Source organism: Pipra filicauda, unplaced genomic scaffold, assembly GCF_003945595.2.
Source record: "Pipra filicauda isolate LSUMZ 115617 unplaced genomic scaffold, ASM394559v2 scaffold421_size600610_pilon, whole genome shotgun sequence".
Taxonomy (NCBI): domain Eukaryota; kingdom Metazoa; phylum Chordata; class Aves; order Passeriformes; family Pipridae; genus Pipra; species Pipra filicauda.
The window spans coordinates 388,129-415,880 of NW_024104556.1; the positions used below are offsets into that span (position 1 = coordinate 388,129).

The 27,752-nt window shown below is 49.0% G+C and overlaps 1 protein-coding gene across 17 annotated transcripts in view; it reads right to left on the reverse strand.

The window, feature by feature from the left end:
* Positions 1–7,815: 7,815 nt before the first annotated feature.
* EIF4G3 (eukaryotic translation initiation factor 4 gamma 3) overlaps positions 7,816–27,752 on the reverse strand; it is a 143,077-nt gene continuing 123,140 nt past the window's right edge. For all 17 annotated transcript variants that reach the window (XM_027711414.2, XM_027711416.2, XM_039385585.1 and 14 more), the window contains 14 exons: positions 27,175–27,307; positions 26,069–26,163; positions 24,397–24,490; positions 23,343–23,460; positions 21,753–21,976; positions 20,525–20,640; positions 18,267–18,439; positions 16,064–16,189; positions 14,984–15,065; positions 13,174–13,272; positions 12,164–12,310; positions 10,921–11,002; positions 9,403–9,549; positions 7,816–8,565 (listed from right to left, as the gene is read on the reverse strand). In XM_027711414.2, the coding sequence (XP_027567215.1) occupies positions 8,384–8,565; positions 9,403–9,549; positions 10,921–11,002; positions 12,164–12,310; positions 13,174–13,272; positions 14,984–15,065; positions 16,064–16,189; positions 18,267–18,439; positions 20,525–20,640; positions 21,753–21,976; positions 23,343–23,460; positions 24,397–24,490; positions 26,069–26,163; positions 27,175–27,307 (1,818 nt within the window). In that variant the 3' untranslated portion in view covers positions 7,816–8,383. The remainder of the gene's footprint in view (positions 8,566–9,402; positions 9,550–10,920; positions 11,003–12,163; positions 12,311–13,173; positions 13,273–14,983; positions 15,066–16,063; positions 16,190–18,266; positions 18,440–20,524; positions 20,641–21,752; positions 21,977–23,342; positions 23,461–24,396; positions 24,491–26,068; positions 26,164–27,174; positions 27,308–27,752) is intronic.

Sequence of the window (27,752 nt, forward strand, 5' to 3'; positions counted from 1 at the left end):
CAGAATATTCTGTGATTCTTCTGTGAAATCCGCGGCCAGGGAGTCAGACTGGAGCAGGGAGCTGCTGCCAGAGTCATTTGTGATGGTGTAGAGCTCTATTGTCATCAGAAAATACTGCTAATAAGTATTAAACACTTCTAATAAGTACTAAGCACTTTTAATGAGTACTAAGCCTTTTCAATACCTTTCCTGCCCTCTCAGGTGCCACTCACTACTAGGATCCCAACTGGGTTTTTTTTCCTGAAAAATCACTCCATTTGATGCTGTCCCTAGAGCTTTCCCAAACCTGCCCACAGCTTTGGGCTTGGGCTTTGCCACTCAGTCTAAACAGATCATTCAGACACGTTGCTTTTGTTCCCAAGGAGTCCCTGCAAAATTTCCCTGTCAAGGGATTTTCTGTTTCCAGCCGATATCCAGAGCAATCCCACATGTTCTGTGCTTCTCCTGAAAACATGGAACCTGTTGTGTTTCTGTTTTAAACACTGTTTTAAATTGTGTTTTAAGTCTGCCTGCAGAAACTCCATTCCACAGGCTACCTTGTTGACTTTCTTACCCTACACCAACTCATATTTGCCCCATTTGGCCCCATTTTTTATTTAAAGTGAACACTTTCTGATTTAATAAGCATGGCTTAACATCTACCTGTCACATACTGTGCAAACCACAAGATTATTACCCTTTGTAATTACTTTGTCCCACCATGCACCTGCTGAAATCAGCTTCTCCCAGTACATTCTGGATCCCGCTGCATCTTTGTTGCCAAATTCTGTTTCGGCACTGACCTGCAGCTCCAAATTTCAGCTCCTATTGTATTCAGGCCTTGCTTCTGGTGTTGTCACCCCAAGGTTTTTGGTGATTTTTTGCTTTTCCTTTGTTACCCCAGCTTTGCATTTATTTTAGGAAGCCTTTTATCCCTTTCTGACTTGCAGCCCACCTGGCTCAGGGAGAATTTGAGCCTTTTTCCATCCCATGTCTAATCACCACCAGGCTGGGAAGCTCCTTCTCATCTTTATGCTTGAGTTGCTTTTGTACTTCTGGATTTTTCCCTTTTAACTTCTCCAGTAGAGACAGGGACTTAGAGTCCTTTAACTGCAATTTTCCACTTTGTTGCCGGTTCACTTCACCAAAGGCATCTCTAATGGTCACCAGAACCACTCACAGTTCTCTTCTAATTCATCCTTAGTCTTTTTTCAGCAGCAGAGTCTTAGTCAGCCCTGTAGCTCTGGTGTTTCTATGCAAAAATCACTCCTTTTCTGCTTTCAACTCAAAAATGCACTTTGTGGCCTTCTAGACATCACCTTTAATCTCTTTATTTTTAATTATCTTCCTAATTGTTCTCTGTACTTTTGCCAGTGTCACCCTACACCAGCTCCCAGCTGATGTCCCTTGCTGTCCCTCTCACACCTACTCTTAAGGCTAACCCCGTTAAGGTTCATCTTCTCAAACATCTCCCCTTTTCCAAGGGGTATCCTGTTCTTCTACACTTTCAAACCTACAGCTGCATTTTTATATCAGTTCCTAGAAAGTGAATAAAAATACACTTAAATACACCAAAGTTTGCTCCATTCTGGAGCAAATGTAAAATAAAAACTCCACTGGACCAACAGGAATTTGGAGCAGGAAAATGTCATGGACTGAGCAGCCTCCACTGCTTTTCTAGAGACACCCTAACCTGAAATAGCTCCTTGGTGCTGACGAGGTCAGTGCTGTCGTCACTGAGAGAGCAGGAGCTGGAAGTTATGATTCGTTTTTAACACCATTTTGGGATTACAGTAATTATTTACTTTACTCAAAGCAGGCATGTGAAGTGACAGCTCCACTAAGCAAGGAGAAGCTGGAGACCACCAAACCTTCCCACAGGGACCTCTCCCAAAGCCATGTGTCCCCACAGTTACACATCTGGCAGTGGGAATTTCCTTCACTCTGAGCCAAACCCTGTTTCAGACTAAAACTGGTGAGCAGCACACAGGGGCCACTCCCCTCACCTGGGCAGGTAACAACTTGCTGTCAGACCTCCCAGCTGGGGTGGTTTTGCAGCCACAAAAGCTCACTTTTGGCTGCCACAGGTGCCCCGCCATGGGCAGCCTGGCTGGGCTCTGGCCTGGCTGTGTGAGAGCAGTGCCGTGCCAGGGAGCTGTGCTGGGAGGAGAGAAACCCTGCGGGCTGAGCGGGAATGGAACGCTTCTTTGGTGCTGGCTCTTGCTGGAAGGGTATGGTCAGCTCTAGAGCTGGACCACTTGTTGCTCTGGGAAGTCTTAATTGGTTTTCCTTTGAGATGTGTTCCCTGCAGCTCAGGCTCCTGCTCAGAACATCCACCTCGGGGTGCTGGAGGAGGCCTGGAGAGTCCGACGCGTTTCCTTGGAGGGCGGGAAAAACACTCGACTCCCCTTTTGTGGCAATGTGTGAAATTCCCTGTTTTTCTCCCCCGGTGTGTGAGAACACCCCAGTCAGGGCTGTGAGGCAGGAGAGCAGAGCTGTGGGCTGTGTCTCTCTCCATGAATTCACACAGCTCCACGTCCCTGTGGAGCTCCGGGGGCTGAGTGCCCGCTCCCTTCGCAGACCAGCACTTCTGGTGAAGTTGGCTGTTTCCCTGCACTCACACATGAGTGGGAAGTGGCCTGCAGCGATGGATTTTTCACTTTATGCCATCTCTAACAGTACAGAGCATTCACACCAGGTGTTACTTCAGAACAGCTCACCCTGCAATGCTGAAATGACCCATTTCCCTTCAGAGGTGAGACCTGAAGTTACCAGCGACATCCGCCGAGATGATCTTTGCAGCCCCTTCCAGCTGTCCTCCAAAAAGCTGTGATAAGCCCCCTCTAACAGTGCTCTGCTCCACCTTCTCTAATGGTCTGCACCTCAGGAGCTCAGTGAGAAGATCTGCCATTAACCTTTGCAGGGGGCTGCAAGGGGACAGCCAAGAGCTTCACCGTTCTCTCCACTCGCTCAGTTACACAAAGATCTCCCAACTAACAGCATCCACTGCCTTCCCCACACCCCCCTCTCCCTTTCCCATTTGCAGTCACAGCACAACCATCCCTGTAGCTGGGCCAGCAACTTGGACCAATTCCCTTTGGAAAGGACTGAATGGAGTGGGAGCTGGTTTTATTTCTGCTGCAGTTTCAGCGCAATTTAGCAGCTGGAAACGAGGAAGGGAAGCTGGTGCCACATGACAAAGCTCTCCACAGTCAGCATCCCTACAGCAGCATTCAAATAAGGGGAGTTTGTTCAGCAAACCACAGTTCCACGATGGTTACCATAGGTGGCAAGTGGAGCCCCTTGGAATATATGAGGGCAGACAACTAAATGTCCTTGGCTGTTGGGGTTTAGTCACTGCTGGAAGCCCAGTGGGTTCATCAGTCTCTTGCTGTGGGTCCTTTGCCCATCACTGGTTCTCCTGCAGCAGCTCCTTGCAGGTTATCTGTGCACAGACAGCCAAGCAGAATCCTTTGGGCTGAAGGCTCCTCTTCCCCAGGCTCCATCCCGTGGCTGTTGCAGCTTGCACGTGGCCCCCAGGCACCGGGAGCCGCTGGAGTTTCTCTCGGCGTGCGGGATCTTGTGCAAACTCTGGGTTGGCACCTCATGAAAAGCCAGTGGCGTGCGAAGAGCTCCCGCTCCTGCTGACGCTGCAGATGCTGCTCAGCTGGCCTGGGCCCAGGGAGCAGCTTCCAGGCCAACACCTCCCAAAGAGCAGGAAGGCCGAGCTCTCCCCACCAGCCCCACGGGGAGAGGTGGGAACTCGAAGCTCTTGCCAGCTGTAACACCTCCCACGTAGAGCCCGGCATTCCTGACCCAACTCCAACCTCGCAGCATCTCACCACCATCAGGGACGGACCACCAGCTCTCCTCAAGGTGGTTCAGTGTCTCAGGACCAGAGGTGTTGGATCTAAGGGCACAAAAGCATTTGGGGGGGTCTGATTCTGAGCTTCCTGCTCCCAAAGTTAAACTCTCTGGCAGCTGTGAAACAAGCCAAGCCTGCAAGCTGGGCTAACAGCTTCTCTGCTCTGCTTCTGACAAAGCACCCAGCTTCAGATCCCTCTGCACAAACAACTCATGCTGGAATGAAATGCAGCAGGAACGATCAGAGCCATCCTTTGGCAACAAGATGCCACATCTGCAATTGGCTTTAAATGTTTTCATGATGCCCAGCGAGCTAAGGGGACTTTTTAGAGGCCGTGTATTTCCTTTATCAGTAAAAAGTCTATAGGGTTGGAACAAAAAGCCCTCTGGGTTGCATCAATGACTGCTTGAAGTTACTACTGGCTTAAACTTGCCTTGTGCACACTAAAAACCATCTCTGCAGAGGAATCCCTTCTCCTGAGCCTCTCCTGCCATGTGGGCTCTTTGGTTACCAGCTCCTGCACCAGAGAGGGCTGATCCCAGGCAAAAAACACCCCAGGAGTTGGACTCGATGATCCTGATGGGTCCCTTCAACTCAGCATATTCTGTGATTTTATGGTTCTATGAAAAGACTTCTCCACCCACCAAGGTCTGCTCCTGGACCCGAGGCTTTCTCAGAAAAAGGTTGAACACGTTGGCACAAGCAGACAGAGCACAGTGTCTGGTGTCGGTGCCTTCCCTGACCTCGTCTGCAGAAATGGCTCAACCCTTTCTCAAAACACTTTCCTAGAAAGAAGCCAGCCTTAGGCAGACATCTGCAAACGTGCTGTTTGGCTGCTTCAGATTTGAGGACACTTTCAGCAATAAACAGGGATGTAAGTGATGCATCTGCTCCTCCTCTGACCGTGTCCCAGCCTCGGCACAAGGGCTCCCAGCAGTGGGAATGGTTCTGATGCTGCTCTTCCCTGACAGGCTGCATTAGCTCCCGGCCATGTTCAGGAGCCTGCACACAAGATGTGTTTAAACAGAATCAAGATTAGGAGAAAAAACCCAACCCACTCCAAACCTGCAGTATTCTTGGGGGAAATCTCTCCTCCCTGCTGAGGCTTTGCTGTAAGGTAGGTCAGAGTATCCACAGCTCACCCCTCCTCACTCACCCAAAATGAGGCTCCTGCAAATCACATTTCCAAGGGAACCTTTTTTAATTGGCAATTCCCTTTTCTATTTCATGTATCTTACAGGTTTTTTGTATTTTAATACCCTTCAGAGAAAGAAGATTATGAAGATCTTCCAGGACCATGGGCTGCATCCCGAGGAGCCACAACCACCTGCAAACCTGGGCTGATCTAGAAGGAAACTGGAAAGCACCCACACCTTGGTACCGGTGCAGGGAAGCACATGGCCTGTGGCAAAGAGCACGAGGGGAGCAGAGGAAGGAGTCAGGAGTTCTGCTCCTCGCAGTGACAGCTGTGGGAAGCTGAAGCTCAAGGTGACACACTCACAGCTGGAGACCTCAAGGGCTGGTGCATGAGCTGCTCACAGCACCCCACGTGCAACTTCAGAGAACCCAAAACTTGCCATGGTGGAAACCCACCTTTGGGTAATCCTGGAAAAAAAACACCTGCAAAGTCCCCTCCTGGCCTTTGCAGGACAGTAAGAGGAAGTTCTCACCCAAGAACATCACACATTAAAGGTTCCAACAAGGAGGGGAGAGAGACTGTCTCACCTCCACCCACCTGCTCACCATTCCCATTCCCTCCATCCAGTGGTTTTCCAATGCTTTCAGCCAGAAGGTTCAAGCTCCCCAGACAGATTTCCCTGCCCTGACACATCTGGATTCACAGAGCTGTTCAAAGGCTCCACAGCAAGTTCTTCCCTTCCAATCCATGGGAACTGACAGGCAAACCACAGTCCTCGCACGGCTCTGCTGCCACACGCTCATTCCCAGCAGGCTCTGCCCATCCTAACAGGAATTCCATCAGGTGCCCACACCAACTCAGCAAATATTTGGCCTCCTTTACATACAAACTCTCATCCATTTAACTCAACCATTTAACTGCTACAAACCACCATGTATGGCTCAAAAAATGCCTTTTGGAAGAAGAGCACCCAGATGACCTTCTGTGGAGGTTTAACAGGCACACCCGGAGCCCTGCTGGGTGGGGGCTCCATGGGGATGAGCCTTTTGGAGATCCTGAGGGCCCATCCAAACCTCTGGGCCCAGCTGTGAGGCCGGAGAGGACACTGGATGTGGTACACACAGATACATGTATGTGAGAATATTTTTTTTTTTTTTAACAAAACATCAAGAAAAGTGTTTTATTGTTACTAAAAAAAAATAACCAAACAATGCTCTAGTGTTTTAGGCCATGGATTCTCTAGCTCAGATTCATGGCATGGAACACGTTAACAGGGAAAGTGTCTCGTGGACATCTCCCCTCCAGCCACAACCAGGCACCTCCTCCCTTCCCCGTGGTGATCAAATCACATCCTCAGGCAAGTACAGCAGTTGTTTACATGTAAAAGTAAGATTAGGAAAGTAATTAATGTATTTGTAGCCTATTTTTTCCTTGTTTTTTCCTGTTTTTTTCTTTTTTCTTTTTTTTTTTTTTAAAAAAGAAGTGATTTAGCAGCTGGAAAGAAAAAGTCAGCATCACACGAGCAGCCAGTGCTGCACAGATCCCCAGCAAATGCTCCACAGGTTACACGTGGTCCACGGACCACAGTTCACAGACCACATTTTAGGGCTTCACCAGCGTTTGCAGAGTGTTTGATGGTGCTTCTTTCACAGTGAGAGCCAGCAGGTCATCTTTGGTGGTTGAAGAGAGACACGAGAGACCTCCGCGCTCGGCAGCTCAGTCTGGAGCAGCGTCGGGGCCGCGTGGAACGTGCTCCCACGGCGCTTGCGAAGCGACAGCCGCTGTGGATCCGTGACCAGCTGTGCTTGGAGCGTGGACACCGACACGGGGTGGGCACCACATCGCTCCTCCACCTCCTCCTCGGCTGCCCCGGTCCAGGTCCCTGGTTCCGCAGGCACAGGAGGCGAAGGGCGGTGCCGGCGGGGCGGCCGCGGCGCAGACACGGCGAAGGGCTGTCGGGTCCCTGCTCGCACGGCTGAGACCTCCAGAGCTCCCAGGGTATCCCCAGTCCCCGGACGAAGCCACTGATCCAAGTCACACGAGGGACAGGGCAGCCACAGCTGGAGAAGCCAGGATGGGGCACCAACCGGCCTGAGGCACCTCCCAGCCTGGGGCACCAAACCCCCCTGCTCCCCGGCCAGGAGGTCTCTCGGCACAAAAGGTCTCCCAGGCAGCAACCCCCTTTTTTTTTTTTTTTGCCTTTTTTCTTTTTTTTTTTTTTTAAACAACAATTGCTCTCACCCCTCATTTTTGGTAGTCACACAGACAGACACACACTGTATGTACACAATTTGGGCCCGAGGACCTACGGCACGCCAAGGAAGCACCGCTCAGGATGGTGCACACATTCAGCAGCTGTCAAAGGAGAAGTCGTTTTACTTTCTTTTAAACTTGCAATGTTTGTCTTTATTTTGTTCTTTATATTTTGAAAGTGAAAAGAAATAGTATTGAGTCAATTTCTTTTTTTCTTTTTTTTTTTTTTTTTTTTAAATATTTGTTCTATGTATTTACAAGCCTTAAAGTTGCTCTAAAGTTTCTCAAAGTATCACTAGTACTTTTTTTTCCCCGGGGTAGCACTGTTTTCAATGAGTTATTTTTCGGAGCACTCTGGTCCGCAGCAGTTTTCTCAAATGCATTTCCTTCCGATCCAAGGTTATGTACGGTTTGATTACTATTTTCTTTTTAAATTTCTGAAGCAAGCTGAGAGGCAGGCAGAAAAATCTGATGACAATTCAAAAAAAAAAAAAATTGATCTCGTCCTCATCTAGCTCACCCCAACCCCCTTGAAAGTTTTGTCTATTTATCATGCTTTGAAACAAAACTGAGGTGCGTATGAAGGGGAGGGAAATTTATTTCTCTGCTTTTGTTCTATTATACAATTTGTTTACAGAAACTGCAAATTTAAAAATTACACTGGCATTTGCAGTCCTTAAAATAATAAATTAAAAGTTTCCAACCTTTTTTTTTTTTTTTTTTTTTTGCTAAACAGATTTGTTTCGCTGTGTGTTTTTTCCTAAGTATGAGTCCTTGTTTAAAAAGAAAAGAAAAAGATTAAAACAGAAAATATTTTCTATAAATAATACAGGTATTTTGGTTTGGTGCTCCCGCCCTCAGGTTTGAAGTTTACTTTTGTGGTTTTTGTTTTGTTGTTTTTTTTTTTTTTTTTTTTTTTTTTTTTTTTCAAGTACCTTTTTGCCTCCATGATCATCACCTCGGTGTTTGTCGGGTTTTTACCTCTCCCACTCGTGCGTGTGTGGGGCAAGGGGGGTCTGCGAGAGAGAGAATTGGCCTTGCTGCACTGTGATTGGCGAAGACGTGAAACTCTTTAAAAAAATACTTAAATTGTTTTTTTTTTTTTTTTTTTTTTTTTTTTTTAATGTTTTAAATCTGTATTTTAAGTTTTAATTATCCTCCGACTCCTCTTCGGCCTCCCGTAGCCACGTGAAGAACGCCGTGACGGATTTGAGCGCCACTCCCTTGCCGTTCTGCTCCGCCGGGTCCTTGCTGCTCTCCCACTTGTAGAAGGCATCCTCCGAAATGACCTCCTCGTCATACAGGCAATCGAAAAACATCCGCAACAGATCTGCGGGCGCGGAAAAACGGGAGAGAGCGGCCGTGAGCGCGGCAAAGGGGACGGTGAGGGGCCCAACTCCCGGCACAGGAGAGGGGGAGACAAGGAAAAGGAAGGGCTGTTACTCAGGCATTGCCTCCTGGCTGCTCAGGGGAGGGGGAAACAGCCCTCAGAGGACAGGGGAAGCTGGGAAAGCAGCTGTGGGAACACGTTATCCAGAGACTGGCCTGCCAGCAGCACATCTCCTCTGGACCACACGGCCTGGCTCCCCTCCAACCCCGGATTTCTGTGGCTCAGCAGGAGGGATAACACCCAACTAACGCCATAAAGGGCACTAAGGACGATCCTGTTGGGTGTTTTGGGGCACTCTGATTTTGTGTTGCACGTTCCCTGGGAATCCCTGTTTCTTTGGCACATCCCTCGCCTCTTGTCCCACAGGAGTTTTCTGCAGCATCTCTGGGACAAGACTCATCAGTTGTCCAACTGATTTTATTCCCTCCAAGGCCACAGACACCTGTGGAGCAGCAATGCAATTACAATGTTCAGGTGCTGTGAACTCCTCAGGTTACTTTCTATTGCTCTTTTTTACCTCGCCATGGCTTTGTCCTTCCTTCTGCACAGCTGCTTACAGGAGCTACCAAGAGAAGAGCTGGCCTCCAGCCAAGCAGTTGGGAACCTGCACTGCTCTAAAAGCTGGAATCTGCACAACCTGAACCCCCCCATGCTATTTTTTCCTATCTGCTACATAAGGTAAGGAAAAGCACATCCTCTTCCAGCCTCTGCTCCCACAGAAACCCCCTTTCCTTATGCTGCCAGAGCTCAAATCCTCAGCACAGAGGCAACACTTACTAGGAGGTTGATCAAGTTTTACTATTGATGCTTGTAGTGCATAAAGTGCTTGTAGTTCCTTCTCTGTGTCTGAGTCCAGGTACTTGAGTAAGATGGGCACTCTCTGCTTGATAACAGCAGTGTCCACACGGAAGCTGGAAGAGTCCGCTGGGGGAGGAGAGGAAAACAGGGTCAGCCTTGGAGGGACAGCAGGGACAGGTCTTCCCTGGCCTTTATTCATTCAAACAGAAATCACAAACACAGGTGGAGAGAAAAAGGAGGATGAGAAACAGCAGGAAGTATTTCTGATCGATGGCTTTTTCTGGAAGTCTTGGTCCTTCCAGCCCCCCAAATTCCAGTATCTGCAGGGACCCCGGCCCTAAACACACACACAAGAATCACAACCTTACTCTGCAGTGCCAATTGTTGTGTTTCCACAGGCAACTGGGTTTAGAAGTTTAGAAGGTTTTTAGAAAATTCTATTTTTTTTTCTAAAAATACCAAGGCAGAAGAAGAATCATAAGCTGCACAGGACAAAGGAATCAGGAATATACACAAAATATGCATTAGAAATCCATCAGCAACATGGGTAAATTACTCAGCAGCTCGATAATCTTGTGGGTCCCTTCCAACTTGGAATACTCTCTGGTTCTGAGGAAGATCATGCAACACAATGAAGTGATATTTTGAAAACAAAAGAATAAAAACTCAGTTAGGGGTAAGGCCAAAATTTAAACCAGAGGATGATGTTCCTGACACACATCAGGGAACTCTTAAGCACTGGCAATGAAATCCCCTGTCCCTGCTAACACTAGGTGGCACGAGCAGGTTCTGTTCTCAGGCGGAGGAAGGAGCTGGGCTGTCCCTCCCCTCCCTCACACGGTGGAGTCCAGCCCATTCTCTCCCCAAACTCTGCCAGCTCAGAGCAGAACCAGGCGCTTTCCAAGCACCACTTTTTGCTTTGCCAGGTGCCAACAGTAAAGTTAAAGAAAACCAAGTGAACTGAGCAGATGTTTCTGCCTGCAGCACTTCACTCAAACCCCCCAAGGGTCTGAGGTTCCAACCTCCCTTTCCTGCATTTCCAGCCGACTGCAGCACATTTAACAATCCACATAAACCACCTTTCCAAACCTGAAACTTTGGACATCAAACTCTTACAGGACCGAGCTGCAGGTTGGCTCCTTCCTGCAGCCCACGATGCCCTGGCACGTGGCAGCTGCAGGGGGGAACACCCAGTGTAAGTGCTGACACAGGAGTGGAAATGCTAATTACCTTAATAATGGCTCAGTCATTTCCACCTTCACTAGGAAAATCAATGAACAACCTGGAATTACCCAGAGTTGTCTGAAACACCTGCTCACACAAGGTCACCTGGACACACCAGGGCTTGGGAACACCTTAACTGGCAACATGCCCTGGGGAAGGGACATCCTGCTCTGAGCAGAATCCTTAATGTGTGATAAAACAGCCCTGGGGAGGGAAATGTGATATAAACCTGAAAAGTACCAAGTAATTCTTTTTACACTGCAAGTAACTCACCTATAATAGCTGCTTTACAAACTGCTGTCATTAAAGCTCTAAGGAATGTAGGTGAACTCATCTGGCTTTCATCTAGATTAGCCTGAAATCAAGAGTAGATGGATTAGCCCGAAATCAAGAGCAAATGGACCAGTTAAAAACACGCTGCTGCAGCAGAGCCACCGCTTCCAGACCCTGCTGCTGAATCTGGCAGCAAGTCCAAGCTCAGCAGCAGCTGCTGCAGCACAAACCCAGTTCATCCCTGCAAACATTCAGCTTTCCCACTCACTCCTTGAAACTCCCTCAGGGACGTCAGCAGGCCCCAGCAGTTCTCCTGGGATCAATGCACCGTTTAACACCTCCCCCTGAGGAGCCAAAGGGGCAGTGCTGGGCTCACAGAGCCCTTACACACTTCCAAAGGGGTTTGGGCTTTTCCAACAAACTTCACGGCCTGTTCCTTGGGTGGAGATCTGTTTGCTTTGTAGCAGAAACTGAGAGCACGGCTGTGGAACTTGTCCAAGGCTCCAAAGAGCCTGTGGGTGATCCCAGATTTTCAGTGCTGCTTTCCTTCCACTCTCGACTCCTCGAACAGCAGTGGAAAAATGACATTTCTAACCCACTGCTCTGCCAGACAAAAACACTGAACTGCAGCTGACCAAGACGTAGGGTAAGCACAGATCTAAATGCATCAGGCTGGGTCTAATTACAAACACTAAATATCTGGCTTAAAGGATGCAGCCAGAGACAGAGGGCAAAGATCAGTGGGTTGACAGGCCCTTTTCCTCCCCTTTTTCTATATTTTTCTTTGTTTTCTCTTCCAGTGCCTGGCCTGATGCACTAGAAAAGGTATAGGTGCTCTCAGTGACTGCCTAGGATGTTTTTGCAGGGGGAAATTTGAAGAGGTCATGTTGGAAAAAAACAAGGAGAAGCTTTTCTCCCCTGTTTTGGGAAGAAAGAATGTAGCAGGGTATGGTCTAAAATGTACCAATGGCAGAAGCAGGGTACTCAGTGACAAAAAGTCTACAGTATTTAAAAGGCAGTCAGACAGTTAATATGGCTAAAATTCTTCCCTCCTAAAGCTGACTCATAAATAGCTGATTATATTTTAGATTTTCATTCTTTGGAAGTGTTCATTGCACAGACCAAATCATCTCAGTGTCCTATACCCCAAGGGGAGCCCACAGAAATGCTCCTTCAGACCAGAAAATAACTATAAAAGCAGTTAATGAACAGTGTGCAGGGAGGGTGAAAATCGTCTTTGTACCTCTACCCAGTCAAAGATTTGTTCATCATTCGCCTTGTCCTCAACAATGAGTTTTTCCAGCTGCTTGTTCAGCTCTTCTGCAGAGAGTTCTTTCTCTGAAAGTGCTTCTGAGGAACTGGAACAGTCGGACTCTGTGAACTCCAACTTCTGCAACACGACAAGTGAGGATGAGAATCAGGGAAATGTCCTTTCCTAAGGCAGAATTACACCAGACTGAGCAGCAAACTACACTTCATTCTGCTTCCTGGCATCTCTCAGCTGCTCAGTTATCGTTACAAGGATATAAACTTTCTCTGTTCCAAAGGTTAGGAAGCATTTTACAAACACATGGGGGCTACATTATCCAGCAAAGACAACCAGGCACCTCAGTCAGCTCCAGCCCCTCACTGTTGGAGCACACACACAAAATCAAGTGCATGTGGAGCTGGAATGCAACGACCAGAGCTGGCACCGGCTCAAAGAACACCCCAGTTCCCTGCAAACTGGGACAGAGGAGCCACATTCCCCTCAGCAAGGCCCAGGGGTTCACCAGGCCATGGTGATCCATTCCCCTTCCTGCAGCACAGCACTTCCTAAGGCTAAAACAGGGCAGTGGATCACCCAGAGCTCCAAAGGGAGACAAGACCTCTGGCCCGTTCCTGAGGAGCAGCACCAATAAGAGCTGAGGTGCCTCCATCAGTCCTGGCTCCCCCAGGTTCATAATCTGAGGTGGGATGAGTGAATTAACTGCTACCATTTATTGTGGTCCTCCTGCAGATTTTCTGTCCTTGCTGCAAAACTCACTCCTGAGGGTTTTTTTCCCAGCTGGAGAAGGATCTCCCAGAGGAAGCTGGGTGATGGGAGATGTGTGCCTGGAGCAGAGGGGACAGGCCCAACCTCCCTGTGCTCCAGAAGGAGGTGCTGAAATCATCTACCCCAGCCTGAGGACACTTCACCCCATGTCCCAGCTACACACAAAAATGGGATGGGAGAGGAAGAAACACGGGACCAAAACCAAGATCTGAACTCACTTGTTCCATGAGAAAGGTATGTACATCCTCCCCTTCGGGCAAGTAGTCCTTCCAACTGAGGCCAGACTCTCTCCATAAGGCTCCCACTTTCTTATGGCTCTGAAACACAAACAGTTTGTTCATTTTACACACCCGAGGGACGCCCAGAGCTCACACGGGCCGGAGTGGTGCAGCTGTGCCAGGAGAAATCCCGGAGCGTCCGGAGAGCCCGTGCAGGAGGAATCACATGTGCAATCCCCCCCCAGGGAATGCACATCTTGGCAGGTGGGCAAACGCCTCATGACGGGGAGGAAACAAGGCAGAAGTGACACAGGGGGTTCACAACGACTCCCGAGGCTCCCCAGGAGCACCGGGAAGGGCAGGTTCCCACGGCCCTGACACGGAGCTGGCACTTGGATCCTCCTCCTGACTTACTCTGTGACTCACCTCCCCACCTTGACATTAAGGCACCAGTAAATCAGCTCCTTTGAGAAAATTCCTGAATTTACACGGCTGTTTCCCAAGCCTCAAATTCAGGTACAAAATCCCAAATTCTCTCTTTGATTCCTAGAATTTATGCAACCTTTGAGAAATGCCCTGGAGCACAGACAGCTCAGCCTTGCACAGCCCCTGGTGCCACACTGACCCCACAGTCCCTGCCTCGGAGGGCACACACAGAATTCTGACAGGAATGAAAATGCTGAGAACAACCAGCTCTTTCCACCCAAATGCTTTGCCAAAATTTGACCTTCCAGCACCTGCACACAGGAGATCACTGTGTAGCCTGAGCCACGCACCGATGAGCTCAGCCTGATTTTTAGCTTACAAAGCAGATTACAATTTTCAGTTCCCAGTGCAGGTTGTTAAGAGCCAACTGTGCATAGTTCCTGCTCTGATCCATCAGGATCTGGATTAGATGACTGATATTACACTGAAATCCCCGAGTCCAAGTCTTGGCCTGGATGAGGTCAGATGAGAAACTGTGGCAGAAACAGAAACCCAAGGCTGTGCTTCCACCCCTGGAGCACAGCAGCTTTTCTTTCACAGAATAAGAAAAAAATAAGTGGAAGTTGACTTCCAAACAAGACTAAAATAGATAAATAAAAAGTCACTCTTTGCACTGTTAGACTGAAATGCTCCTGGAACATTCAACCTTACTTGAATGCATGCTTGAAAAAATAAAAAAAGGCAAGTGAGGGATTTTACAGGGTTGAAAATAGACACGCTCCAAAGTGCAGGATTTTGTTGGATTAAAAAAAACAAACCAAAAGACAAAAAAGGAGACAAGAGTTATAGGGAAACCACCAAACTGGTTGGACACACAACTGTGAGGTGTGTGTGAGCTCTTGGAGCCGCAGGGTGAGGAGGTGTCACTACCCCTAGTGATGGGTGAACCTCAGGAGTCGGCAGGTTTAGTTTGGATAAGCACCCAGGAGTCTGAGGCCATCGGAAGCTTATCCGAGCCCTGAGAACCTCTCGGTCTGCAAGAACAGCTCTCTCGCCAGATTCCCGGCACTTGCTGCTCCTGGTCAGCCCAGAAATCCCTTGAGCATGTCCCTCTTGCAGCATTTCAGGCACTCTGAGCTTCTGGGAGAAGCCAGGTGCAAAGGTACCTGCAAAAGGGAAAAGTCGGGAGAAAACAAAACGTTAACTCGACTTTTTGGAACCTGGAAAGGCTCGGTTGGGATCTGGGGGTGCAGAGGCAGGTTTGCTAAGTTATCTGGACTGGCTGGCCCATCCCTAAACGTCTCCATGTGGGAACTGTGTAGGATTCATGCACGGACATGAACAGGCTGCATCCAGCTCCCACCAGGGGCTCCTGGACACTCACCATTTGTTTGCATAGAAGGTGCAAGATTTCAGCAAGCAAGACGCCGGCTCTTCCCACAGGAAGCAAGGGTTTGCTAAATTCTCTGCAATGAAAGAAAATCAAGTATTTATTCTTTGTAATTCGTATTTTGAATCCAAGGCAAAGGGTAGTGATCAAACTGAGGCAGGAAATCACCTCTACCTTCTGCCAGGGAGGAAAGATCTGATCAGAGCAGCTGGTAAAACACTCAGTGCTGCAGTGACCTTGTCACAACAGGGCTAATTACAAAGCCTTTAATTTCACATAAAAAAGAGTTATAAATTATATTTAATGCCAAATCCACTCATTTTTGTGGGATTCTGCATTTGGATAGTGAGACCTTTTTTAGGGAAAAGGCTGTTATTTTCTTAATATGCTGGTTACAGGGAAAGGGAACCATTCAACTGGCTTCTGCTTATCCCCAAACACATAAGGACATGTACAAAACACAGGAACTTTGGTCCTGGAAATTGTTTCCAATCTTACAGGCAGGTTTTTTGCCAGATTAAGACAGTTAGTAGTAAGAATCACAGAATGCCATGAATGGTTTGGGAGGGACCTTAAACCCATCTCATCCCACCCCCTGCCATGGACAGGGACACTTTCCACCAGCCCAGGTTGCTCCAAGCCACAGCTTCTCTGGGCACCCTGTGCCAGGGCCTCCCCACCCTCGGAGGGAAGAATTCCTTCCCAATATCCCACTTATCCCTGCCCTCCTTCAGTTCCTCCCCTGAGCCACACAGACTCCTGTGTGATGCTTTGCTCTCTTCAAGTCTAACTCCCAGAACCTCTGTGCTCCCAAATGACTCCACCGTACAACACTTGGGTATTTTTAAGCTCAGCTGAAGCAAACAGGGTTGAAGTAGATTTATGGATAAAACCCTTCTCCAAGAGTGAAAGCACCACATCCCTTCCCAGCACAGCTCTCAGTCCAGTGTCGATCCCGACTGATGTTCAACAAGCTTTTCATCAACTCCCATGGGAAGCTGAGCCTCTGGCACTGCTCATCCTTTACCTACTGCCATGAAAATACTACAGAATAGCTGGAAAAGCATCACTTACTGTATAAGTTCTCTCATAGAGATTCCTCCTTCTTTTAACATGGGGGTCACCAACTCAGCCAGGTACAACCAGATATGGGGTATATCTATGGCCATGTCGTCTGCCATCTCCAAGGTCTCTGAAAAGCTTTGAAAGGAGAAGGAAAAATATCAAATGTTAAATAATATTTAACTGGAAACTTTTCCTGCAAAGCAAATCTGCACTTTAAGAACCTTTTGTTACAGTAGAGAGGAGTAAAGAGAGAGGAGTGAGAAGAATCAAAAAGTAATAAAACTATTGCCACTTTATGCTTTCCGTGCTTCCAAACTGCCAGGAGTGAATTTCTCCATGCAGCAACACGGAGAATATGTGGAAAAAGTATCACCTTTTGTACAACCAGCAGATACAGCCAAGAAAGCAAGAAACAATAATTCTTACATCCCAGTCCCACATCATTTGCTGACTCGTAACACCTATAAAGCATTTTTGCCTATAAATATGAACCATCAGGTAAATGCAACTTTCTTAAAAATATCCAAACGTTTAGAGAAGGGGGTTAATCATAATGGAATTCCAAATGTGAGGGAAGCAGTGGAATGCCTGTGAGTACATCACACAGCACAGAGGAGTTCAGCTCAGCAGAGGGGGTTTCCATCCGCAGCAGGAATTACAGAACTGCTCCCCAGTGACACAGTTTCCAGAATGGCTCAAAACTCTTCTTTCCCACAAAACCCTTGCAGCAGGAGCCTGGTACAAGATCATCCTTTTTCTGCTCTCCTTCCAGTTGTTGTCATGGTTCTTTTCTCCTCAAAAACCTTGAAAATTCTGGGGTCTAGTTTAGTGACTGTAAATGAACATTTTCCCTCGTGTTTCAGACTCAGAAAGCACCTCCTTTGCTTTGTTCTTTGCATCCTCTGCTGCTCCTTCAGCCCAGGTCTGTCCAAACCTTTCTGCCAGAAACTGGCTTCCTGTTGTGCATCTCCCCAGACGTGGTTGGGACCAGGTCTCATCCCACACCCCTCATTCCGTGGTAATTTCTCCTGCGTAAGTGAAGTGGGTTTTGGTGGTCTCCTCATGCACCCATTGAGACCCACTTGCCCTTTCATCATCTTCAGGAGCCATTTCCTGTTGGTTTTGCCACATTCAGACCCCACATATCCCACTGTTTCATTTGCCATCCCAACCACTTATCCACACTCCAGGGAACACCGGAACAGCTTCAATCACAATCCATTATGGAAATTCATCCCTTCAGTCAAGCCCTTCTGACCACCAGTGCTGTGTGGGCACGAGTGTACTCCCTGTGGAGATACACTTCTCCTGCTGGTCCATATGGTTTGGAGCTCAGGCTGCCTGAACTGTTCCTGTGAGTCCGGTGAAATCCAGGGACAGCCACAGGGAGATCCCCGTCGGAGCGATACCACGATGGCACAGGATTCAAAGAGAAGCAGCAACCACCAGAGCCAACTCCTCAGAAACTCGGTGCCTGAAGTGTTATTTCTTCTGCTTGTTCACTGGCTGTGCTTGTGGTTATCCCTGTTTTACCCACCCTGCTCTACGAGCGGTGCCAGGGACCTCCCTGGGAACATGGATCCTTTCAGGATGGGACACCAGGCTGGGAACACAAAACCCAGAGAGCTGAAATGAGCCAGCAGCCAAAACTGGGTCTCCTGGGGCAGGTTTAACCCATCTGGTGCACGTTCTCCTCCTCAGCCCCTTGAGGGCTCGTCCGCTCCAAGGTGAGGTGTCCTGAGAAACAGCATCACGTGGGTAAAGCCTTTTTCCCAGAGAGAGAGCAGCTGTAGCTCTGTGGATGAACAGGACTTCAGGCTGAAGAGCCTCCAGGTATTAATGTCACATGAAGGTTTCTGAATTCTTCCTCTTTCAGTCATATCCAGTGATTTGCCAAAACAAACATGGACAAATGTGTGACAGAACAGAGATCTAAACACACACAATTAAACAGACACCTCCAGATCTGCTTAGAAATAAATACTGCTATAAATATGAATGCATTTACATTCACTAAAACCATCTGAAATACTTAAAATAGATTACAATAATTGTATTATAAATAGACCAAGGTGAAAATACTCCTTCAAAAGGAATGTGTGGAGAGGGCAGGACACCAAAGCCAGGTGGGCAATCCTTCCTCTCCAGCACAGCACAGCACAGCAGGGAACACTGAGGAAAAGAACCTGTCCCACGGATGCAGAATACCAACCCCTTGAAGAAATCCTGCTTGCTCAGCTTTCCCGACTGCACCAACTGATGCAGCAACTGGCCCATGTGATCCCTGGTGATCTGACTCCGCTCCAGCGTCGACTCCACTCCCACGCGCACGAACACGGGCAGCAGGTTCTGGGTGCTGAGCTCCTCCACGCACTGCATCGCTTCCTGCGGGACAACACGGGCACCCTGAGCTGGGAACACCAGACACGGGGCACAGCGGCACTGGAACAGCGGGGAATTTGGGGGAAATGAGCTTTTAGTGAGGCTGCCAGGCCAAGTGCTGAACCAGGAACCTCATCACGAATCGCCACTGAGGTGGCAACTGAGTAATAACAACAACAGTAATATTAATAATGGAATAATAGAAGAATAATGGAATAATAGAATAATAATGGAATTTATACCACCCGGGCAACAATTTTTAAAGCACACAATCGCATTCCAGGGCACAGTTTGGCTGCTCAGTGAAAGGAGAGAATTGTCTTCTGGATGCCCTCAAAACGCCTCTCATTGCATTAAACATCAAGCCAAGTCAAAAAGAGGGCACCAGGTTAGATCTGTCACTGATCTGACCTGGCACAAATGCCAGTGTTACAAACCCACATCACATCAAGAGGCAGAAAACAGCTGAGGAGTGTTTGGAGGCAAATCTCCCCTTTCTAAAGCTCCTCCTTTCTGGGCTGAGCACTTTGTATCCCAAGCAAAGAAAACACTTCAACAGAGACTCTCAGAGCAGCGCTCAGTGCCACACATCAAAAATCCCCACTGCCATCACCAGGACCTTCTGGGTCCAGCCCACAGAGCTCAGGGGCTTCCTGAGCACAGACCCCTGCTCTGTGACCAGGCTGTGCCTTGAGGGATCCACCCCTGACACCCCACACACATTTCCACAGTTCTGAATGGCTTCTTTACACAGGTCAGAAGCCTGGTGGTCCCAGCCAGTGCCCGATGGGTCCCGGTGTCCCAGGACACACAGGGAATGCTGTTGGCTGACCCTGCTGTCACCACACACTGGTGCACAGCTCCAGCTCAGCAGTTTGAATCCACAGGCAGGTCACACTCAGAAGACCAGACTCCTGTGAAAGGCAGGAGTGACACAATGTTCACATCACCTGCACCCCGGTGACTCCCTCGGGGCAGCTGCAGGAACACGAGTTTAAACTGAGTTTAAGCTTCGCTGCACCTGAAGAGTACCAAGAATTCCCCACTATCCAGTAACCCCTGGTGCAAACAAACAGCCTGATCCCATGGATTTTAACCAGCCCTGCCCTGTCTAGTGCAATTCAGCTCCATTCCCACCCTGCCACAGAAATTCATCCCTGTATTTGCGAACAGAGAACCAAAGAAGCTCCTTCACCCCAAACATCCAGAGGGAACCTTTGGAGTCCATCCTAAGAAGGAAAAGGAGTGGAGGCTCCTTGGCTCGGCAGCCCCCTGCCCCAGGCCAGCCCTCTGCAGCACACTGCCAATCAAAGCAGGGTTTTTCCTCTCCAAACCAGTATTTAATAATTTATCCTAATAACTAGATGTGAACTCAAAACACTCCATCACGAGAATATTCCTCTTTCCGATTATTAATTGGAAGCCTTATGAAATGGAAGCAGCAACTCTGCTTTCAGGGTGCCAAACCAGCAACTCCCAAGTGCTGCCATTTCAAACTTGGCAGGTTTTAAAATTTCTTTCTGTGAAAGATCAAACGAAGCAGCTTCCCAGCCAATGTAACACTTCTTGCAAACTCCCTGGGCGAGCTAAAAAACCCTTTTACAAGGGAAACAAAATTTCAACCTTTTAACTAGGAAGTGATGACAGCTGCTCAGTAATTTCCAATGTTTATTAAAAATCCTCTGGAGTGGTTTGTTCAATATTTAGTATTGCTTTATCTGCCTCCAGATCAGAACAGCACATGCTTTGATAACTAAATGAAAACCTCTGTTTATTTTCTCACTATTTTTTCTGCTTCCAAAATTGCTGTTATTATGGAGCTGCTCAGTGATTCATGACAGATCACATACATCTTGCTACTTAAAACACACAGCCTGGGCTATTTTTCCTATTACCAGCAGGGCAGAAAATGAGTTTGGGAGACAAGTGTCCTAAAAATGTTCACAGAGCTGCTGCTGCTGCCCAGATTTTGTCTGTTCCCACCAGTTCTGCTGCCTCTGTGTGGGCTGGGTGCTCACACAGTTCCTGCAGAGAAAGTACTCCAGCCCTGTAGAGCTTTCTGCTAAGTGAGGCTTTCATCTTGCTTACCTTAAAATCATTAATATGCAAGAACTCATCAATGATAGATTTGCATTTTCTCTCTATTTCCTCTTCTGACAATGAAGGCTTTTCTTGCACTGGAGCTGGAGGAGCTTCTGGCTTGGCTGGTGGAAACACAACAAAAAAAAACGTGTTTGGGAAAGGAAAACCAGCATCATTTTAGAGATGACATTCTGAAAACAGAAGCCACTGGAGCAGGTGTGTTCCCTGTCCCATCCTCAGGCACGGGGCACTTCTTGGACGGGGCTTGGAGCAACCTGGGCTAGTGGAAGGTGTCCCTGCCCATGGCAGGGGGTGGAATGAGATGAGCTTTAAGGTCCCTTCGAACCCAAACCATTCTGGGATTCTTTCCCAGCTCCATCCCCCCCCATGAACTCCCAGTATTCCTGTAACTCGGTCTTGCAGGAGCACAGCTGGCAATGGCACAGGTGGAGCACCTTCAAAGCTCTCCATCAACACGAAATAATTAACTGGGAGCTGGTGCAGGACATGGCAAAGTTAAAACACTGACTGCAACAGGCAGGCAGCAGCCCAAGGCAATGTCCCGATCACAGCCCAAAACCCTGGTCCCATGGAGTCCTCTGCAACATCCCAAAGCTCCACAAGGAGCGTGTGCCGTCCGTGGAGGTGGAGATGTTTCCCAGGGAAGGAGCGGAACACTGGACTTATCATAAAGGTTCTGTCCACAGGGAACATCACCCTAAGTGTCCTCAGCGTTTTCTCACTAACAAATCAGCTCCAGCTGGCAGGAGGGAAAAGCAGGAGCTGCAGCACCGACAAGGTGACAGACGAGTCACCCCAGTGGGTGCCACCCCCCTGCTGCACCAAGGCTGGCTTGGGAGGAGGGCTGGCAACAACACAGCACCAACAAGCTGCTGTGAACCCCCTGTCCCAGACCCAAATCACTGCCCTGCCCCTGGGGAATGTTTGGAAAGGGCAGATAAGGCTTTACTGGGCACTGAAGAAGCATTTCTGAAGAACTGACACTGATTTGAGCCCATAAACCAGTGGGACAGTGACAGGATGGTGGGGGGGTGCTGTGCCAGTTCCTGCAGCCTTTCAGGTCCACGGATCCTACGGAGGAGCTGGTGAGAGGCCTGCCTGACTCAGCTGTGCCCCCCGCCTGACAACACTTCCCACCCCTGCACAGAAACCTGTCACTGCTCCTGGCAGGTTTTCACACCTCCAGACCCCCGAGCGTGGAGGAGCCGCTCACCGGGTTCCTTGGCTTTGCTCCTCTCCGCCTCGGTGCTGTTCCTGTCCATCTCCATCCCGCCCGTCAGCTGCTTCACCGTCTCCAGCATCTCCCTGCGCTGCTCCTCCTGCGCCTGATTGTCCAGGAGCAGCTCTTTGCTGCTGCTGCCCCGCAGGAACGTGTTGGGGCGGGACAGGGAAGGGGGCAGAGGTTTGTCGTTCTTCTCCCTGCCCGTGCTCCCGCGACTGCGGGACAGAAACACACTCAGGGGATGCGGCTCAAGCAACCCCTGCTAGGAAAGGCACCCCATGGCTTTAGAGTAACTGCAGGGAAAAACAACTCCACGACCCAAACCTCACTCAATTTTCACAGTTGTAGCTACACAGAATATAATGAAAGTTAACTCAGTCTCAGAGACACACAAACACAAACATTCAGAGTGGAGAGGCAGAGCCAACGCTTCCTAGAGAACACATGGAAAAGCAATGATGCCCCTACAGCACCTGTCTGACACATGAAACAGTGGAGTTTATGAGTAAAGGCTCTGTTCTACTGTGAACTGGGATGAGATATTTAGATTGGATATTGGGAAGGAATTCCTGGCTGTGAGGGTGGGGAGGCCCTGGCACAGGTTGCCCAGAGAAGCTGTGGCTGCCCCAGCCCTGGAAGTGTCCAAGGCCAGGTTGGAGGGGGCTTGGAGCAACCTGGGCTAGTGGAAGGTGTCCCTGCCCAAGGCAGGGGTGGAACAGGATGGTCTTTAAGGTCCCTCCCACACAAACCATTCTGTGATTCCATGAGACTTCTATTTTTTAGCCATTTACTTAAAAATACCTTCCAAACAGTGAAGGCTCCCAGCAACAGGTGACAGGGACCTGCCCTATTAATTATTGTGTTAATGAATAAGATGGGCAAACCAATTCCAAAATAGAACAATTTCCAGTTAAGCCCAAGTTTTAGGTGAAATAGGAGGGAAAAGATTAGAGGCACAACCCAGGAAAACACTACAGCAGCTCATGTGTACTGGAAGGAAGAACCAGTGGCATTTTAAATGAACTGTACATTTATAAACCATGTCTAGAGCTAATAAATTATTGAGGGTTAATACATGTTTCATGCTACAAGCTGGAGTGGCTGCAGCCCTGATGGAATCAGGGTGTGAGAGAGGCTGTGCAGCCTTCTGTGGGATGTGGGAGCACGGCCAGGTCAGTCACACCTGATGGGAAGGGTCACACACGGTGCTTTAAGCACATTTCTGCAAGGTTTTAGGTCTGTTTTTCTGTATAAATAAACCTGCTGACCTGGCTGAATTCACAGCCATTAAATCCAACCTATTTACTACCACGTTTTATCTGAAGAGCTTTTAATCTGTTATAAACAACCACCCTTAGCTGAAGGGTGAAGTGGAAACTAAAACATTCATCGAAATGGCTTTAAAAATTAATTCCACCCGTCTCTCCCACGATATTTTAAAATACACACGTGTTTAAAGTTAACTCAGAGGGGAAAACAGACGCAGCCATTCCTGGAAAGGCAAGGAATTCTTTCTGAGTGCTGGCAGGCAGAGCAGCAGGTGCAAGTGCAGATGCAGAGGCAGCCAAGAGCAGCACTCACCTCGTTAAGGCCCTGCGGGATTCGAGTTCGGAAGATGCGGATGAGGCAGAAACGGGGGAGACTGGAGGCTGCAGGGCAGAAAACCTGTTCAGACTTGTGGCACTTGGTCGCAAGGAGTCTGGGGATTGTAAAGAACAGAGCAGAGCGACGAGGTCAGGAGTGGTGACACCTCGGCATCACAAAGTGACACAGCAGCTGGGGTTGGAGGGGTGGGGAGAGAACTGCAGGGAAAAGGCTGGTCCTGCCCTGCTTTAGCCTGACTGTCAGGAGGGCACCCAGGGAGGGGAGGAGACTCTTGGGGGTCTGCAGCTTCCTCCCGAGGGGCAGCTCTGACCTCTGCTCTCTGTGCCCAGTGACAGGACCCAGGGAACGGCTGGAGCTGTGCCAGGGAGGGTTAGTTTGGATCTCAGGAAAAGGGGTGATCACCCCTCTCCCCATAGGGTGGTTGGCACTGAACAGGCTCCCCAGGGCAGTGGGCACAGCACCAAGGCTGCCAGAGCTCCAGGAGGGTTTGGACAAAGCTCTCAGGGACAGGGTGGGATTGTTGGGGTGTCTGTGCAGGGCCAGAGGCTGGACTGGATGCTCCTTGTGGGTCCCTTCCAGCTCAGGATATTCTGTGATTCTGTGGACACGTGGCTGGGGACGTGGGCTGGGGAGCTGTATGTGGACAGCTGATCCCTAAGTGGAACAGGATCCCCTGGACCTTCCCCACACCAGAAGGTGTCCCTGGCCATGGCAGGGCATGGAATGAGATGAGCTTTAAGGTCCCTCCCAACCCAAACCATTCTGGGATTCTGTGACTTATGGACAGAAACAGCCCTGTCTGCTACTTCAAGAGGTTTAGCTGCAACCCTGGGGTGCAGAGGAGGGCAAGCAGTGTCCTGGCCATAGGCTGGGAAATTGGGGTGTTTTGTGCAGGGCCAGGAGTTGGACTTTGATGATCCCTGTGGGTCCTTTCCAGCTCAGGCTATTCCATGGTTCTGTGGTTCTGTGAACCCCACCCAGACCTGCTCTCTGGCAGCAAAGCCCAGGGTGAGGATCCATCCCAACTTACCCATCTCGCTTGCCTTGGCTCCACCACTGCTGCCCTTCCCCCAGCTGCCCAACTGGGCTTTAGGCACGAGCTGAATCTTCTCATCTATTGTGGGCTGTAAAACACACCATGATGGTCCATGACAAGGGCAAATCGTACAGTTTCATTAAAAATGGGGTATTTTTTGGCAACAATCCCTGTTCTGTGAACACCGAAACACACTTTAACACATTTTTGGAAGACCAAACCCTGGCCAAAGACAGAGGACATCAACAACGAAGGGTATCACAAAGAGCCTCTTCCAAAGGTCAGTGAAAAACACTGACATTCAAGTGATCAGGAACTGCTTTTTTCCTGGGAGTTCTGAAGCTCAGTAAGGTGGAAAAGCTCAGTATATCAGAAACTGGAAGACGTTCAGTTTGTTTGTGATGTGCAAACCAGTTCCACTGTCCATTCAACCCTCCAGTCACAGCTTTTGGGGGGATCTGAAGGGCAACAAACAGAATCCAGAGGGCGAAGGATGACAACAGGTCACAGAACTTGGAGGTAAGTGGTGTCTGACAAGGACAGAACGTGGATTTTACAGTGCTCAGTGGGTGAATTTATTGACCAGGAGGTTGTGACCCCACAGATCTCTGGTGAGCTCCTCTCTCCTTCCAACAAAGCAGCTGCTGTGGAACCAGCTCCATTTGCATGGAACGGAGGAGAAGGGCTTTTCCCAGGTGAAAAGCCCAGGCAGAACAGGCTGAATCCCTCCTGCTAATGAAGATCTGGAGTCTGTTTTATGACTTCCAGAAGGAACAAACTGATTGAATTTGCAGAAGGGCTGTAGTCTGTCCAGGTCCTGGTTTACAGCTTTGCAGGAATTCAGGCACTGAGTGTAAAATTCAGGGAGAGTGACATTAAGTGGGACAAGGGAATGTTTAGGAGTCACCTGATTTATGTGAAGGCCAGAGTTCTCCTTGGTGAGAAAACCCAGACCTGTTCTGAAGATTAAAAAAGGAGAAATCTCCAACTTCCCTAAACCTTCAGCCTGACAAAATGTCCCAAACCCACCACTCTGATGGTGAAATAACAGGAAGATGCTCCTCTGGAAGATAGCTCTCAAAGTTTATCACATACTGGGGGATGTAACCAGGCCACAGAGGTCCATAAACACTCTGAAAGGAGACACAGCTCTTCCCATTCTCCCTGGTCCTTTCAATCCTGCCATCTGCGACACCTCATATTGGACGTGGCCTCCTCCTTTTATTGAGGAGCAGTGTCAGAACAGGGGCTCGAGAACTTGAGGCAGCCAAGGAATTCCATCAGACAGGTGGCTGAGACCCCTCAGTAACAGCCAGGGATGTGCTGCATCCCCATCTCCCACGTCACCCTGACTCACGTTCTCACGACTGAATGAAATGCAGATTTTCCAACCACAAGAACTGGGCGACCAGAAGGACACTGTGAACCTGAGGAAGAATGTCTGCACGCTCCTCTCCCTCAGAACAAACAGAACAGGAACATCCAGAAGATAACAGAGCCTTCCCTTGTGCTTTATTTATGCACAGTATTAACTCTGGGGATTCAAAACATCCCAGCCCCAAGTTCTGCCCTGTACACACTGTCCCAGTCTCTCCTGGAGGGCACATCCAGCAAGGCAAGACCTTGGCATTTTTACTGCTCTGAAGGAGCCCAGTGCTGCACCTACCTTGGTGATTTTAAGGAACTTGGTGGGGTCCAGCACTCTGCTGTTCTTTGCCCCCTGCACAGTGTTCCAACCGCCTTCATCCACCCGTGGGACACCTGCAGGCAACAAACACAACCACCCTCAGCTCCTCCCACTGCTCCAGGCTCCAAGGAGAGGGACCAACCTGGCACATCTGGGCTGAGGAACGTCTTTTGCAGCCTTTCTTCACACTAAGATGACACAACCAGCCTGCCTGACTTTATTCTTACAAAACAGCCTTGACATAAAAGCTCTCAGTACTTTAAGGGCTGGTTTTGGTAGGGACTGTTCCTGGTTGGATCTCCCTGTGCTCTGGACACAGAGCTCTGTGAAATGCCTTCCCTGACCACACTTGTTCCACACATTTCAGCAGTGCTTGGTCTGACAAAGAACCCCTCAGGCACTCCCAGGTTCCTCACCTTCTCCTGATGCCACTTTTAGGATAATTAAAACAAAATCTACATGTATTTTCTTTATGCTCTGTTTTCACAGCGCTTTCACTTGACAATTCTCAGTACTAAAGAATCCCAAAGGTGACTTTCTCCTTGCCCTGCTCTGTGTCAGGGCTCATTTTCCCAGTCACTCCAAGTTCATCTTCAGGCAGTGCCAGGCCCAAGGGCCAGGAGCAGTTTAAGGTAATGTCAAGACAGTCCTTCATGCACAGTCAGCACCTCACAAGTTTAACAGCTGAAGACAACATGGTTACTCTCCAAATTAAGTGCTATTCCCCTGAAATGAGACTGTGGTGCACGAGAATGGATGGCAAATCTGACTCCTGTGTAATAACTTGTTTCCCAGATTCCTGGCAGCCTGTCACAAACCAAACAGGGTGTGCAAGAATGGAAAACTTCAGCACTGTTGGCTTGTGCTTGGTTCTTTTCACCCACGGGATTTGCCCCTGAAAAATCCCCACAGCCAATCCAAGGCAAGTCTGTTCCCTCTCCAGCCTCTGCCATAATCAGGCCTCAACTCTCTTTGCTCTCTACATTCAGGAATAAAGCAAACCCAAGAGATTGTTCTCTTTTCTGTGGGGTTCCCTCTATGGCCACTGGATGTGAAATGAGCAGCCAACGTGGCTTTTACTTTACCTGGTCTCCTCTTGTCTTTGGTCATGAGTTGTTGTACCTTCCTCTGTTCTTCCTGCTCTTCAATCTTGGCTTCTTTATGGATCTGCTCGATGGTCTTGGGGCCCTGGTCTGCTCTCCTGGACACCCAGTTGCACTGGGGAAGAGGCAAACACGTGCTCAAGGAAACTTCCAGGGAATTCAAATATCACAAACAAGGCCCAATCCTCCCACCCTTGTCATGTCTGAGAGGGGCTGGGGAAATTCTGTGGAGCTGGGACACGTTGGGGACATGGTTATTCCAGCACCAGAGGCCAAAGTGATGTACTCTGGTACAGAGCTTGTGCTGGAGAATGGAGGCTGCAGTGAAGACCTGACTGAATTCAAGCCATGTGAACCCCCAGCAGCTGCACATTCCCAGCTTCCCACTCTTTCTAGGTTCAGAGGAGAGAGGAGGACTAGAGGGAGGCTGCTGTCACTCTCTGTTTATGACTGACACAGTTATTGGAGCCTTTCCTCCGAGCTTGAGGGAAAAAATGAAACCCTGAAAATAAAAAAGCAAGAAGTGACTGATTTTATGTGGAGCTGGTGCTTTGCCACTC